The sequence below is a fragment of the Metopolophium dirhodum genome, chromosome 3 (genome assembly GCF_019925205.1).
Source record: "Metopolophium dirhodum isolate CAU chromosome 3, ASM1992520v1, whole genome shotgun sequence".
NCBI classification, from domain to species: domain Eukaryota; kingdom Metazoa; phylum Arthropoda; class Insecta; order Hemiptera; family Aphididae; genus Metopolophium; species Metopolophium dirhodum.
Genome location: NC_083562.1, coordinates 2,378,079 through 2,395,963, shown reverse-complemented (window position 1 = coordinate 2,395,963; position 17,885 = coordinate 2,378,079). Strand labels below are relative to the sequence as shown.

Below are 17,885 nucleotides of genomic sequence, written 5' to 3'. Positions count from 1 at the left end.
CGTTTAGGGGTGGCGAGGGGTGTCGGGGGCTAGCGCGCGCGCGCGCGCACACACACACACACTCACTCACACACGGATTAACACGGAGCCGCCCGACCGCCCAACCTCGTGCACGCGCTGAATGGAGCTGTCTGGCCCACCGTTATGCCAACCTAGTTTTACACGTATATAGTCTGCGTTATCGATTTTACGAGGGCGTCAAAACAACGCAACGTGATTCCAACGTGGAATTCCACCCCGCGCATTTACGTGCGCACATACGCGAGTGTAAATACGCGTAGGTACGTCCTTATATACCTACGTCCGCCGACCGCCCACACCCGCCCAGCCGACTGACGCACATGATACCTATTACATATATTTACACGACATTGTGCGTACTGCGTATAATATGTCATAATATAGTGTATTATGTACATAAAAAAGATAATTATTGTAATATACGTATATGGTATATTATATTGTAATGTGTCACATACCTACGCACGACGCACATGCGACGAGCTCGTAGTTTCTATATAACAATACAGAGCACAGACTAATATACTAACATATAGTATAGTATTATTCTTGCACGATAGGTGTGCGCCACAACTTATAAGTCATACGAGTACACACGACACGACGATTTACAATATTATACATAAATTATATAATAATTTATTGCAATGTACGTGATTATCTATGATATTATAATATAAATAATATAATATAATATTATGTTTATTGTTTAGAAATGACGGCGGGGCTGCAGGAACGAGAGTCGACCAATCGGTAACATTGCAGACGCTACTGTAACGAACCGTGTTTATTGTTTCATTGTTGTTGTTGTTGTTATAACTCGAAATTATTAGCGTCGTGTTAGGTTCTATATATAATATAATAATTGTAATATTATTACACCGGAGCGTTACGAACTTGATAGTATAATAAAACGTACCTACACGACGTGGCCGCGCGGGAAAATTCGAGGTAAAGGTTATTGGGTTTTTGCTGTTTTCAGGAGGGGTTATAAGAGTGTCGAGAATTCGAGACGTATTAAAAATGAAAGACGGCGAAGTAAAACAGCCGCAATAGCGTACATTGTACATAATAATAATAATAATATTATGATGGTGACATGGTGTACTATTTACTCGTTCGCGTGTACCTCTGTCTATAATACACATATATGGTAGTAACGCGGATATAATATCGCTATTGATTATGTATAAATATGTAATTAATCCATAATAATATACTGATATACGTGTGTGTTGTACCGCGGGTTGTGTCGCGGAAGAACAACACGAGTACACGATGATGATAATGATAATGATAGTAATAATAACAATATTATTATTATTATAACGATCGATATTTATTTATTTTTTATTTATTTTTGTATTTTTTTCTTGAAAGAGAGAACGGTGCAGCCGACTACGCACTGCGCAGTAGACTGACAGAGCGAAAAACACACGACGCGGCCACGCCGCTATGGGAAAAATGTTGTTTTCGTTGTAATGTTGTTGTTGTTTGCACGGTTCAACGGTCAACATGACCCGCGCGTTGAGAAGGCGGGGATGCGGGCGCATGCGCACCGCTTGTTTACATCTATAGGAATACGCGCTGATTAATCGTCACACAGACACACACATAATATACGCACACACCGAATAACAACACACAGTGGTGGCGCTTACGTATCCACATGACTTTTCCGCGGAAAATGTTTTCCATTAACAACAACGACACGGTGAATACAGCAGTAGTTATAGTGGCAATAACCGCGTTCTCAAAATCGTCTCCACCGTCGGTGTGCTTCTCGTGCGTCGTCGTCGTTTTTGTTGTTGTTATTGTTGTTGTTGTTATCGTCGACGTGCCTCCGCAGTGGTCAGTGACAGAAAGGGTTTTCGCCGATTTCCAATGCGCCCCGTCCGCCGCCGTCGTCGCCGCAGCAGCAGCATGTTCCGAATTATCGTGCTAAACGCCACTGCCGCCGTCGTACCGTGTTTCACCCGCAGTGTCCGTTGTTGTTGTTGAAACGATATCGTCTCGTACGCGCGTGCTGTCGTATCGTTTTCCTCTTATTTATCGTCGTTTTCGACGCCCTCGTGCGCCGCGCACCGTGTATGGATACAAAATTATTATTAGTACATTTTTCTCACGATACACGGTAAACAGCACGACCGGTGCAGATTAATAATTCACACATCAATAGAGTGTGATATTATAATATTTATACATTTGTTCGTATGCGATACGCGAACCGTGTACGTACCTAAATCGTCGTGTGCCGTGTGATATAGCTATTGCGACGCACGTTTTCGTGGCCGTGTAAGAGGCGGCGTGTGCGCGAAACTCGTAACATTATTATTACTATTACCATTATTATCGTAGTGCTATGTGCGGCCACGTCGGTTCTAGTCAGTTCGTGTACGGGACAATATTATTATAGTTCAGGACGCAAAAATCGAGTGTGTTGGGATCCGCCGCACACGCGAAAGGGAATACCAGACGAGAAGTAGGTATGTTACTTATTGCGTGTTATTTTTATTGCGAGCAATTGTGTAAAAGAATGAAAAAAAAAAAAAAAACGGAACGATAATAACGTAAACAGTGCATGCCCTTGACATAACTGCCCGTTCTTGAATGGATAGGTGCCTAACGTATTATAGGTGTAGTGTGGTGTGCCTATGCCTATTATTCCCATACTATACTATTGCACATGCCTACAACAATAACAATGTCGTGTTACAGATTTGATTTTAATGTTGTTTTTGTTATTGTTGTCCTGTCGATGATGTCCGACACCATCTCGTATACCGGCTAAAAATCAGATCTTTTTTTTTTTTTTTAAAGTTTTTCCGTTCTCTAATGATACCTACTCCATTTGTAGAGAAATCATTTGAGTCTTTTTACGATGGTATGCCCACCTGTGTATTGGAATCGGATAACGTACCGGGCGACGGTTTAAAATCATTGTTTAGTACCTATTGGGCTGTTGCCGTTCGTTTATTTGTGCTGCTATCGACTGCAGTGATAATGTTATGCTCCTCGTCAATTATTTATAATTTAAATACATTCAACAGTGCTTAACCGAAGATAACACATTTGCCAAACCTATTGCAATGTAGGAATATGATTTTATATTAGCTTTTAATGTGAAATCTAGGTGTCTATAATCCAATTAATGTAGCATTATCATAAGTTGTATGCATTTGACAATGTTGACCTCTACAGCGTTTATGAAGTAAATTAAAATATTTTTTGCTATATCATTTTAATTACGGCTAATAAGAAAACATTAACAGTTGTATTGTGCTACATAAAAATCCGTAAAAATCTCTTGCATATATCTAGGTGTACATAGGCCTTAATTTTAAATAAATTTATATTTTTTTCTGCCATATTCGTATAGATATGTGTAGGTACTCCATGGAATAACCTTGATCACAGAATTTCTCACAAACTGCCTGCCCATGCTTTTTATTTGTAATTATTTTTTTTACGAATATCTGTTTTATTGTGAAGCTGATTAAAATGTTGGTTCCTGATTAGAAATGATCATCTAAAATCTATTGTAAAACTTAAATTTACCTACCTAATTATAGTTTGTTTTGTTTTAAAAAAATAAAATGCACAGGTACGAGAAAAAACTGATATCAATATTGTTTTATTGAGAATTCTGATAACTGTCCAGGTGTTTCTCAATGTAATATCAGTTAAATAATTTGTTTGTTTATTTGTTTCGTATATCCACCAGGAGGTATTTTAAAGAATCCAAGTTTTCAATATGAGTAATTGCCTACTACCTATGAACAAATTTTTTTTTATTTTATTCAATACAAATTGTGTATTAAGACACAGTTTTTCTAACCAGTCAATTAAATAAAATGTGCTAATGCTATCTGTTGATATTTTATTACTTCCATACATTTCGTCCAATGAGTGGGTACACACCTAGGCACATTAGAGAAATGTAAAATAAATAAACAATTAATACATTTTAAGAACTATTGATTAAATGTTACTAAGTATTACATTTTGTTTGACTAACGGCTTTTATTTAGTTTACTTATTGCTCTACATGAGCACTTGATGCTACTATAGTATTTTAGGTATAAATGTTTTTTTAAGGCAATCATTTTTATTTATGTGCTAGTCCCGTATATTTAATATATATATTATTTTTTATGATAAACTAATCTTTATAATTCTAATAATAATTAAAGAAATCATACTTTTTATTGTTAATATAGGTAAGCGTATGTATTGATTTTTTTTTTATTATTATGAATTATCAACTTGGTGTTGACAATATATACAAGACTTCACACAATTTGTTTTCATTGTTTGTAGCTTTGCATTGTTGTTACACTCAAGACTTAAACCTAATGGTTGGTATTGTCATTATTGTCATATAATTATTGAAAATCAGCTTCTGGCTTATACCTAATTCAATTATTCAATATTTTTGTTTTTATGTATATTTAATACCTACCTAACTGATAGGTAAATTTAGGTACCTATCTCAGACCGTATTTATTATAGATAATAATTAATTTCAGTTTATCTATATATTTATTGTTTAGTAGGTAGTGCAATACTACTTGATATTTATTATCATACTGAAATTGTGTAGATTAAACTGATAAAATAAAAAACAAAAATGTTCATAACTATTCTTAAATAACAAATATGTACCTGCTAACTAAACCATTATTGTTCATTCTTGGTACAGTACCAGTTGTATATGAAAAATTTGATTCGGTAAGTTCATAAATAGTGTCTATTATTGCTTAATAATAAATCTTGAAAATACTTTACCTCCTTAGTAAATAATAGAGATACTACCTATGTTTAAACTTTAAATGCTTAATGTAGAATATTAATCAAGAATTCAGTATTAATTTTGGTCTCGTGGTAAATATTATTGTTTAAAATATTATTTATTGCACAGTGACCACAGGCTTTGCTATTTTAGAATATTCGAAATTAATTAATTTTGGTAAATTTTTACATACCTGTTTTACTCATGACACGTTCCCGCATAAACCCAACCATAAAAAATTCAAAATTTATTTCAAATGCACAACTAGACTTAAGTTTTCATAACAGCTCCTAATATACCTATTCAATATTTGTTATTACGGAACAACCCACTTCTCCTTATACCTACTTTTGTTGCAGAATATACGATAAAATAATCTCTAAGTTCGTGAATATCTAATCACCACATCTTATCATCTTGAATATTATCTTTCTTATATTGAAACCCGGTATGAGTAAAATGTAAAAATTAATGAAAGCAAATTCAGTCTCATCACTATTGCTTTTAAACAAAAAATGTGTTCAAAATTGTTAAAAAAAATTAACCTAGTCAATGCCTGGAAATCTTACCAAAAATCTTTAAAGGAAATAGGGTGTAATGAAGGGCCTGTCTAATCTGCAGATCATGTATAACTTGACACTGATCAGTATGCACCTTCTCCCCTCAAAACTCCTAGGTAAACTTAGTTCTGTCCTCACAAAAGTTAATTAATAAAAAATGTTTTAGGTACATTGTTTAATCCAAATTAAAAAAAAAAAATTATTCATTAAAGAAACATGCCTAATTTAAATATTTTCATACATTTAGAGTAACATGTCACATTATAACTAAATGCTATCTAGAAGGCTAGATCATTGAACTACTAATTATGGTTTTTATTGATATTTTTAAAATCTGTACTTGGTCAGAAGACAGTGAGACCATGCTAGGAATTTATTTTCGTTTTATTCTAATGTTCGATAATAAACCATTTATTCTTATCGTTATTAGTATTGAAGTTGTAAGATTATTTTATAATAGTATAATTTATATTATCAGTCCACACTATAAAACCGATAACATATTTTTGCCATTATTATATTATAAAACCTATAATATTTTTTCTTAATTATTAATTAAAAAATGTTCAAATCGGGTAATATTATTTTAATACCTCAACTAAATAAATTAAATTAAATTTTAGTTTACAAGTAACTTATGTGTTTGGATTTGAATTATTAATTTAATGTGTAAATGTATGTTAATGTTCAAAAGAACCTAGTGTGTGACTAAGCGTGTTTCAATCATTGATAGGACTCTTGGTGGGTGGGTTAAACTGTCAAGAAATTATTTTAATGTGTCATATTATTGTTTTGGCATTAGTTGTAATCTAAGTGTATCATTAATTATTTTATGAAATTGATATTCAAATAAAAATGAATAATGATAAATGTAATAACTAGTTGGTACCTATTTATTTATATTTGAATATTGTGATATATGTGTATAATGTGTACACAATGTATACATAATTATATTTATATGCATCTATTGGCTTATAGTTAGTAACTTGAAAAATAATTGCTGTTTTTCATATCTTATTTATTTGTGAATTTCCCATTTCTAACATTTATTGTTGTTGTTTGTTTTCTTAATGATAAGAATTTCATATAATCCCAATACACTAATTACTAAATAGGTATCTATCTTATATTTTTATTTGTTGACCTGTAGAATTCAATCAGTTGTTCAAATTTAATAATTTCATTCATTTTGAATACCTATATCATTTATCTTAATACAATGTGTTAGTATTTTTATTTAACTTAAGCACCTACTTAGTTTTCATTTTTTTTTTTACCTATACCCAAGTATTACTTAAATAACTCAATGATGTGTCTTATGGTATATATATTTTTTAAAAACATTGTTACTAATATTATATTTTACAATAACTTATGTTAAACCTAATAGTTTTTATTGTTTTCAGAAATTATTTAAAATGAGCTTGTTATTGGCCCAATTTACTGACTCACCTAAGCCTAGAAACGCTATGGCTGGTGTTGTTAAGATTGGATATTTGAAAAAAAATAAGAATATGAGAAAAAAGTTTTTTGTACTTCGAGAAGAGACTGCAGGTGGTGGACCTGCACGCCTAGAGTATTATGAAACTGAAAAAAAATGGAGAAACAATGCAATGCCTAAAAAGTATATTATAATTTACTACTTATTTGAATTAAATTAATTAATATTTTATTAACTTTAATATTGTAAATCCTTTTGTTGTATATTTTATTACAGAGTAATTGTGTTAAAGTCGTGCTTCAATATAGACAAACGTGTAGATGCGCGTACTAAAAAGACACTGATATGTTTGTATACCAAGGAAAGTTCCTTTTATATACAATTCGATAGTGACAAAGAACGCGACGAGTGGTTGGACCTTATGTTGGTTTTACAACGAGTTACTAAAGATTTTGGACCTGGTGTTTCACTCAAAGAACCTTTCGGTATTTAGTTTATGGCTTTTATCATTTTGTAGTGTATTGACATGTTTTAATTACATATTATTTTGCAGAGCATATTTGGCACATCTCTATACTAAAAAAAGAGTTGGGAATGAATGCGAATTTAATAGGTATGACTGGACTCTGTTTATGTGACAAAAAAGTGAGCATAATGAAATATCCAACTAAATCAAAAGAACAAAAATCTATGGATATAATGGTATTTATATACATTAATTTATATTTTTTCTATTATTAAGTCATTAATATATTATTTAATATATATATTTGTTTGTTTTATTATAGTTGTCAAGTATTCGTCGATGTGGAGCTTTGGGTACATTTTTTTACATGGAAGTAGGACAAAGTTCTCCATTTGGTTCTGGTCATATATGGATGGATACATGGAACAATGATGTTGCAACTAGTGTTCACGAAACTATAATGGGCGCATCAAGTCGAAATCATGATCCTAGATTTAGAATGAGATCATCATCATTTAATGAAGGATCACGACTAATAAACTGTCCAATAAGACAGCGTTCTAGTTGTTTTTATGGTACGTTTTTTTACAGAGTTCATCAAATTTTCTGTTATTAACTGCTCGGAAATAACGTTTTAGATGAGAATCACCCTGGGCTTCGGTTTAAAAATAATAGTCAAAGTTCCTCAACTTTAAATAATGGAAATATTGATTTAACTCGTGCAGGTAATTTAATTTAAGGTATTAATAACTAGAATGTATTTTGACACTATTTAAATGTATGAACTTTTTATGTAAACCATTTTAAGATTTTATATTTTTTTGTTTTTATATGATTACAAATTTTAAATGGTAACTATTGTTTTTACTCTGATTGTTGTATATATTTTTGATAATCAGTAAGATATTAATTACTGATTAAAAATTGAAAATATTGTAATTTTTCTCCTATCCCATAAGCATTAATATTTTTATTTCCTATACATATTGTATTTAATAAAAAAAGTTTATAATACCTATATTAGTTTTAAAGTTTAAAAGGTAATTGTGAATAAATTGATTATTTTAGTTTTTGGTTGGAAGTTAATTGTAGTTACACAATTTGTATTGTTAAAAAACACTTTAAGGCAATAAATTGTACTAACATTTCCAAATGTGCCCTTTAATGATTGATAGGTGAAAATACATTGTTTAATAAGTATGTTAAAGCTGGAATATTTACGGTTATAAAAACAAATTAATTAGACTAAAACTCTTCAAATCAATGTTCATTATTTCATCAGATATTTGTAGCTGAGATCACATTCTACTGAGATTAAAATATTCAAAAATGTTCTATGTATTTAACTAGAGATTAGTTGTGTGTGGTACTTCTAATTATCACTATACATTATACACCATATTTTTGATACATAGTATCATATTGTACTACCTAAATAATGTGTTACATTCATATAAAGTATTTATATTTGTGTATTTTTTTTTTAAATAAATAAATAAATTTACTAGTTAAATATTATTTATATTTTTGTATATCTTCAAAATTGGCAAAAATTGTTCTTACAAGATTATTAAAGTAAACTTTTGTAGAATGCTCTAATGGTTGGTTTTTAAATATAATATCCTACCCTTCAGTTCTCATAAAAAAAAATGTTACCTCAGTTACTTATCAACAATTGAAAACAATTTATTTAAAATTAAACATTTTTAATTTTCAAGTTTTGATTTGTAGTATTTTTATTTTTATAATTTTTATAAATGTTAAAACAAATAAGTATTAAATTTGGTTACGTCTAGTAAATAAATTGGTCTTGATTACTTATTTTCAGGATCAGTTAGGGAGCGTTGTGATAGCATGCCATTGCGACCACGCACTATTAGTGAAAACACAACTTCATCAACGCGTTCTTTCAATGGAATTCTATCTCCAAAACAAACTTTCCACAAAGGTTGTAATTGTGTTTCTGCATCTTCATCATTATCAGCGTATGTTGCATATTATTAACTCTTATTAAAAAAAGTATAAACAATAATTTATTTAGGTTTAACGATTCTAACTTGAGTACCTGGGATTCGTCTCTATCAAAATCTACAGATACCACAGATGGAATCTCTTCATTTTATACGAGTCTTAATGACCACCGTTCTGCAATACTTGAGGAAAAACAAGAAGATTTTGTTTCTTATACTCCATTAGACAAAGGTATTTTTGTAATAATTATTTATTATTTATAATTAATATTAATAAGTGTTATAAACATTTCATTTTATAAAACTTCTGTATTTTTTTGCTTGTAGAAGAAGATTCTTTGAGACAAACAAGTGACAGTAATGTTAATAATAATATTAACTTGATTAACAACAATATTGTTGGTAATAAATCCAGTTCCTCTTCTCAGGTTAGTTAGTTTTATTAAATAATAATATTAATAATAACTTTTAACAATAAAAATATTTAATCCTTTAAAACAATTGATGAATTATAATTAAAGACAGGATTTATATGCTCTTAAAATACTTAAAATATGATGCTAATATTCTCTAAAATTCTCAGTATATTCTCAGAAATTTGAAAAATATGCAAAAACAATCAATGAACTTCAATATATATGCTTTTTTTTACAACATTCTTTTCATTTATTAGTGTGATATATACATTTGCTTTTTTAAAACTAACTGGTTTTTTCTTTTGATCATTTTAAAAACTTAAAAATCATGAAATCGCAATTATGTATGTAATTGTAAAATTTCAAAACAAAATATTTGATGAACAATAAACAAAAATGTTGATCTTATCAGTATGAAAACCACTGCAAGCATTGCAGGTTAGCTACTATATTAATTGAATGACATGGCAACTTATGATAGGTGTATTATTATTATAATGCTATAACTTTGCGGGTTTTCATTTTATCAAAGTTATTCAAAAAGAAAATAGTAAATGTTCATAAAAAAGTTTTCCTGGTATACCGTAATATTAAAATAAATATTTTTTTCACACAATTTACAAAATATGCTAAATAAGCTAAAAATTCCCTAACCCATGAAATATTCTCAAATATGCAAAAAAAAATTTTCCTACAAACTTAGAATTGAACAAATCATCCTTGCTTTTTACTCTCATAAAGCCTCGTTCAGACCAAAGAAAAATTTATTGTTGACAATGTTTCCGATTTCTCATCATAAGCAGTAACATAAATATTTGTTGATGAAAATGTCAGAAATACTAATTTCTGACAAATATTTCTTTGTCTGGACCGGGCTTAAGACTGCATAGATTTAGTAACAATATGTAAAAAAATAAATCCAGTCTTTAATTATAATATTGAAATATTTATTCATTGATTTTTGTATTTATATGATTGTTTGCAATTTTATTGTAAGAACAATAATAGTTAATAAAAAGTAGTTTATTTTTAATAAGATTACATAGTATTATTTATTAATATTTTAATTTTAATATAAATAGGCGGGTTCTTGTTGTGACTCAAATAGTCCATATGGCTCACCAATCAATGTAGATGATACATATATTCCTTTAAACCCTTCTGGTTAGTAAATATCTTATTGGTACAACTTGTTTGTTCATGTTACTTTCAATAATTTATAATCATTAGGTACATCTGAAACGTCTCCACCACCAGATGGATACCTTCCAATGAAACCAGGATATACTTTTTCTAGTAACTGTGTAAATGTTATGCCATTGGAAGGACATAGTAATTCTAAACAAGGTAATTAATTTTTTTAATTAATTATAATGAACAATAATCACTAATTTTAAAACAATTAAAATTTTCATAGTGAAATAAGTAAGGTAATGATGTAAAAATGAATTGTTACAAATACTTAAAACTCTGTCATAGAATTTTTCCAAAATCACAAGAATCGACTTAAAAAATAAATATTGATAGTTTAAAAAAAAACACATTTTATGTATGTGAATTGAATCACCATAATAAGCAAGCTTGTCAGAAATTTGTGTTCAAACAATAGGTTTGGAAACATCATACAATTCTTTGATATCCCTTCCAAATATCTGATAAGGTTGCATATTATATATTAAATAGAAATTTAATTATAGTGAATTCCTACAAAATAAATTTAAAACATTCCATTCCTATTTAATAGAATTATTTATCAATATTTTGTAAAGATAAATATTGTAAAGCTAACATTTCAATAATAGTAATAAATTGAAAAATTTTAATATTCTGAATATTTCAATTAAATATATATAATAAAACTAAATAAGATAAATAATACAGCATTCTAGATAATTAATTAATTTGTAGCTTGGATATGATGTTTATACAATTTATAGAGGGGGAATGCAAAGTTCATGATCATTGTTACTGTAATGATAGTTATTACAAAATTATTTTGATTATTTGTTAGTTAATTCAGTATGATACTTGTCTCTTGCTAGTTAAATATAACTCTTTAATTGGCTTACTGTAAAATATATTGATAATTTGAATATATTTTATATAATTATTCTATTTTTTTTAAATTAAATTTTCATTTATTATTTACATTCCAATAGAACCTACTGAAATGCCTCAAACAGAATTTGAATCACCTGAAGGCTATGTTCCTATGGCACCCGTTGGTAGAATGTCTGATTATGTATCTATGGATTGTAAGCAAGGATCTATTGAATCTGGTACACCTTCTACAGACACTCGCTTTTCCGACATTCATCTGGATAAAGTATGTGCATACCTTACACCATCTGAGGACGAAGGACCTATTGAAAGGCCTACTCGAGCCTATTCTGTTGGTTCCAGACCAGATGGCTTGAGAGAGAAAATTGACAAGTATACATTGATAATTAAAACATTTATATTCAAATAATAACTATTATTTTTTTTTTTAGAATTAATGCTGATCGAACAAGAACGCGTGCATTTTCAGTTGGCAGCCGCGGTCGATTACCCCCAACTGGGTTACCCCGGAATGGATATCAATCTGGTTCGACCAGTATGTCTGAACATAGTGATAGTGGCGATCGAATGGAAATAGATTTTAGTTGTAATTCAAAATCTCGTCGTCATTATTCGGCAACATGTCGCACATTGTCTATTCAGCCACCAGCAGATTTATCACCAAGGTCATCACCTAAACTTTGTCCTTCTCCTGATCCATCATGTACTCATAGACCAACTGGTCGTTCTCCTCCAAAATCTATAGTGTCTTCTGTAGATATTAAAAGGACACTATCTGGAGCTGTTCATGGTATTTCTAGATCACCTCCAACATCTTCACATACGTATTTGTCACCTACATTAGAAAGAGTTTCAGAGGTGCCTGGTATTGAACTTGTTGATAGTTACACGCCAATGAAACCGAGCCAAGGATTATTTCCCTGTGAAAAGTATGTTAATACAATATATACCTACGTTTATTCATTTCATAGCATAGTAAATTAGTAAATTATGTTTCTATAATGTACATATTGTTATATTAAATCAAAATTATTTCTGTTAGAGTTATCCCTTCTAATTATATTTTATAATATACATAGTATATTGTGTATTGTAATTGTTGTTATATAATATTTACATTTGTGTTTTATGTTTTGTAGCACAAGTATGGTGGTAGAAGAATCAAATAAAAAAAATTATGTAAATGTATGGGAAGCAGCAAGTAGTACGTTTCCACTCATGAAAATGATTGGAGGTTTGAATTGGAAAAAAAAACAAAAAACGTAACACAGCTCCAGTTCTAGAACAACTTGTTCCCATGGCTGATGAAGGCATTGATGAAGTAGATGGTTATACGACTATTAGGCCAGGTGTTCATACAATACCGGTACGAGAACAACAGATTGGTCAGTCTTCTGATGCCGTGTTAGATGCCATTTGTGATGGACTTGCGGATATAGTGTTCTCAGACCCATCTCATATTGTCACATATAATTCTCAAAACCACTCTAAGTCAGATAACTCTGTTACTTCACTGGATGGGTAATTATATAATTTGTTTGTAGTTTGTGTTGTAATATAAATAATATTTTAATTTAAACTCATATTTTGTATACACTGGTAAAGAGGTTTATCTCAGTGGCAAACACAAATTTATATAATTTTTTGTATGTATAATTTTACTGTGTTGCTCTTTGTATTTGAATTAAATAAATATTAATAATTAGGAAAAAGTATATGTTTATATATTTGGCATCTAAAGTAAAACATTTTAGGAGAATTGTATCCAGGGGTAATTTTTCTAACGATATTTCAACTTAAATGGAGAATTTTTATTGTATTTAATGTATTTTATTTTTTAGTGAATATGTTACCAATTTAAACCAGTATGAACTGAAACATAAATATAATTTTTGCCTTTTACGCTTTAAATTTTTAATATAAAAAAAAAATTGATGAATATCAATTGTTTATTGTTATTTAAAAATACTAAGTTATTAATTTTTTATTTGATATGTAAAATAGTTAATTTAATCATGTTTCAATATGTTAAAGTAAAAAAGGTAAAATAGTTTAACATAGAGAGAACTAGGCTAAGGTGTTGTGTCCATTAAATGAAGAAAATTCAATAGTAAAGAAGTTAAGAAGACTTCCTCCGTGTAGGGAAACGGTAGAAGTGGAAGGCCAAAGATGAACTGAATGTGAAAATGCATGTTATAAATGTCTCCCTTAGTAGTGTTTGTGTATAATTTCTAGGAAATGGCATTTGTCAGAGAAACCTAATGTTAGTAGCTAACCCCAATTATGTGTTAGGTGAAGGTGATACAAAATAATGGAAAGTATATCGTGTTGAACTACAAACAATTACATTATCGGTAAAAATTAAATTTTATAAAATAATTTGTATAAATATTTATATTAATTTAAATTATAGTTAAACTTAAATAAGTATGTATTTATACAAATATAAATATATAGATGTAAATAAATGCATGCTTGCGTGTATGTATGAGCATTTATTTTTATTTGCAAAAATAAAAATCTCCTTATGACCAGACGTCAATGAATGCAAATAAGACTGAAGAACCACTCTAGGAATATACCTAGCTAATTACTGTATTTAATTTTAGGTTCTCTATAGTATTTCTTTAATTTAAAAATGTTCTCATTTGAGCTAATTTTTAATTTGTTAGCTAACAAGAAAATAAAAATATTTAATAGTTGATAATAATTATAAATTCAATTGGTGTGTGTGTCTATGTTTGTGTGTGTATGTGTATTATGTTAATTAAAATGTATTAAATTAATTGATAAATAATAACACTATTTATAGTGTTTTTGGTTGACCATTAAAACAATTTTTACCTTACATCACTATTATTTAGAAAATTTATTAAAATGTATTAATCTGCCTTCTCAATGTTACTTAAAATCTGACTGTCATTATTACAGATTTATGATAAATAAATATTTCATAGATCAATTTTAAATATACTCCAAAAAGTGAAAAATAATTGTTTATAGACTATGAGAAAAATTATAATATTTGATTGTTGTTTTTGAAACTAAATAGGTGAGCAATCTTGTTTTTCGTTATTTATTGGAGCGATATGCTTTACGAAAATAAAGATATTTTGTATGAAGTAATAATAGAATAATGAAAAGTAATTTTCTCAGAAAAAAAAATTAAAATACAAATAATTTTTCTCATCGCCTGTATTTATTATACACTCAGTACTGCCACTATTGTAAGAAGACAACATTGTCTGCCCATCTAACTATTAAAATTAAGTTCAAGTTTTGTAATTTTTGTTCTATATTATATATTGTATAATATTATGATTCTATTAATGTGTGTTTAGTCTTAAAATTTAGGTGAAGATATTATTAGTAAATATTAAATAATATTTATTGTTTACTTTTTGTCTTTATTCTTTTATAGATAAATTTTGTTGTAGCAAGTATTAATTTAAGGGAATTTCAATAGGCTATTGTTTGTTTTTTTTTTTTTAAATTTTTTTTTTGGTTTTAGCCTGTAGGGGTTATTGCCAGTTATCATGTACAAGAACAACTGTCTTTTTTATTATTTTGCTCACATTCCTCAATTGTTTTCTTAATATTAATTATTTTGTTTAATGCTAAATTTTGAAAATAGAAAATGTTATACGAACACACGCCTTTAAGAATTAATTTGTTAAGTTTGACTTTTTCTAAAAACTTATCTTGTGATCACTGTATTTACTATTTACATATATTTATTTCTTAGATAAATACATTATAGATAAAACAATTGAGAACTATCAATTTTGTAATATTTATTTATTTTGTAACAATACCCTTATAGTATTGTTCAAAATAGTGAAACAAACTTGTTTTAAATTTTATGCAATAAAATACAGTGTAAATTTGAATTTAAGACTTATTTGTTATTTGATAACTGAAGAATTTTTAAGTACAATTTATACAGTTTCATCCAATTGACATTTCTTCAGTTAAAAATATAATGAAATTAATATTATTGGAAGCACTTATAGGTATTGAAATCATGAAGGATTTGATATTTTTAGAAGCAAATAAATTCAATTAACTTATGTTGATGTGACTATTTAAGAATTAGCAAAATTAATTGTTATAATATTATCATCATTGTCATTTTCTGTAACCATCTGTTAAATATTAATGAGTAGTCAAGACTGCTGCCAAGGTAATCACTAATCTGTATCATTAATATTATGTGTCCATGATGTTAATACCTTGACAATTGATTGTCAGTTTAAACTTATATTTTAAAGTAATTGTTATGTTACAATAGATATTTATTGCATAATTAGGTTTACTTAAAAAAAAAACATTTATTTAATATACTACCTATTTAGTATACTTTAAAGCTTTCACTTTCACAAATGATTTATCATAAGTTATAAACTGAACAAAAAATTATAAAAATAAGGAATAAAATAAAATAATTGAATTAAATTATAAAAAAAATAATATTGTGTTCTTTTATTATTATTTATTACAATTTTAATGTATGTATAATTCTAGTAAACCGACACTTAGTAATTACTTATAATTTAATTCTTCGACTTCAGAGAATTTACTTTTGAAAATAAGTATCTCTATCTGTACGACTGCACTTGAATACGTTTTAAAAGTATCTTTTACAAGACATTAAATAAAAAGTAAATAGCGATTGATAAAATATAATTGTCGAATTTCAGCCCGATCCGTCCAATGGTTTGAGCTGTGCGTTGATAGATCAGACATCAGTCAGTCAGTTTACTGTTTTATATAATATACAGATGAGTAGATGACATCTCCGTAAATTACATATTCTAAAAAAAAAAGCTAATAGGCAATAATAATATTTATACCTGTGTTTCTTCTATGATACCTAGCAGGTTATCTATACTCATAGAACAATACTATACTCAAGCTGTTATACAACACGATTATGAAGAACTTATGTAAAGTTTTTTATAATCGTGTATACAAAACGATGTATCGTATTATATTCATAGCATCAAAACTAACATTAATAACAACAGTTGATTATATTATGTTCTATAAATTTATATTAACTATAATTACTTGTTACGTATCACCAGGACTCGGAACTTTATGCGCTGAAAAACAGTGAAATATGTGCATACGTATGCATTAAAAAAATGCAAATATGCAGTATAATATGCATATATTATTTTATAAAAAATATATATTGTAAGGTATAATTACAAAAAAAAATTTGAATCATTAATATTTTATTTATATATTTTTTTTTTTTTGAAGATTTGGCGCTGTTGTACAAAATCTATTCTCAGAATCTAATTTTAAAAAAATTGAATTTATCGAATACAGCGATTATTAAATAATGTCGGGTATTATTTAGTATTCATCCAACATATTTACAAGATCACACATTTTTTCCTAGTATTTACAATAATAAAGTACTATGTCGATGCAGGTACCCCAATACGAGTCATTGGTTCTGGAAGTAAAGGGATCTCCGGTGCGTCATTTTTGAAATTTTTATACGTGATGGTGCTTTTTTAAATATTTTTTTTACGTTGGCTACGATTTTATGAACAGTACCAAACTGATTTCGTACTTCTTCCGAAACTCTATGGAGGCCATGAGCAGCACACGTACCATTTTAGAGTAGAATGCGTTCAAATAGATTTCCCACACTTTATCATATACGGTACTGTTTATTTGTAAATTAAATTATTTAAATATATTCAATTATTAAAAACTTGTTTATTTGTGTTGATTTCTAAAACGTTGTAGTTGTAACATAAAATGCGTTTATATACTCAAAATCTTTAAATATGCAAAATCATATAAATTTAGTAAAATAATATGCAAAAATGTGCAACATAAATTGTTGTATTTCAATAGTATGGTTCATGAAAAGAATTTGTATCGAATCAGATTTGAAATATGCAGCTTCCTGAGAAAGGTGCAAATGCCAAATGCATAAATTTCCGAGCCCTGCTTATCACTTATTAGACAACATACGTATATAGGTACATTGATTATCAAGTTGGCTGAAAAATCCCATATTTAATTTTTTTTTTAATTTGATAATTTTTTTATTAGTTGGATTAAAGAATGAATATATTTAAAAACTTAGGTGGGCTTCAATAAAACTAGAGGGGGCTAAGCCCCCCCCCCCT

At 28.5% G+C, this 17,885-nt stretch overlaps 1 protein-coding gene across 1 annotated transcript; it reads left to right on the top strand.

Annotated features, from left to right (window-relative positions):
* Nucleotides 1–761: 761 nt before the first annotated feature.
* Nucleotides 762–15,625, top strand: LOC132940328 (insulin receptor substrate 1). Its single transcript, XM_061007856.1, is given in 15 exon segments — nt 762–2,507; nt 6,783–7,000; nt 7,094–7,302; nt 7,371–7,519; nt 7,606–7,858; nt 7,922–8,008; nt 9,112–9,268; nt 9,325–9,485; nt 9,581–9,681; nt 10,752–10,833; nt 10,900–11,016; nt 11,829–12,102; nt 12,162–12,659; nt 12,870–12,975; nt 12,977–15,625. Coding segments are annotated over 14 exon segments (2,679 nt in total). The 5' UTR covers nt 762–2,507; nt 6,783–6,794; the 3' UTR covers nt 13,256–15,625.
* The last annotated feature ends 2,260 nt before the right edge of the window (nt 15,626–17,885 follow it).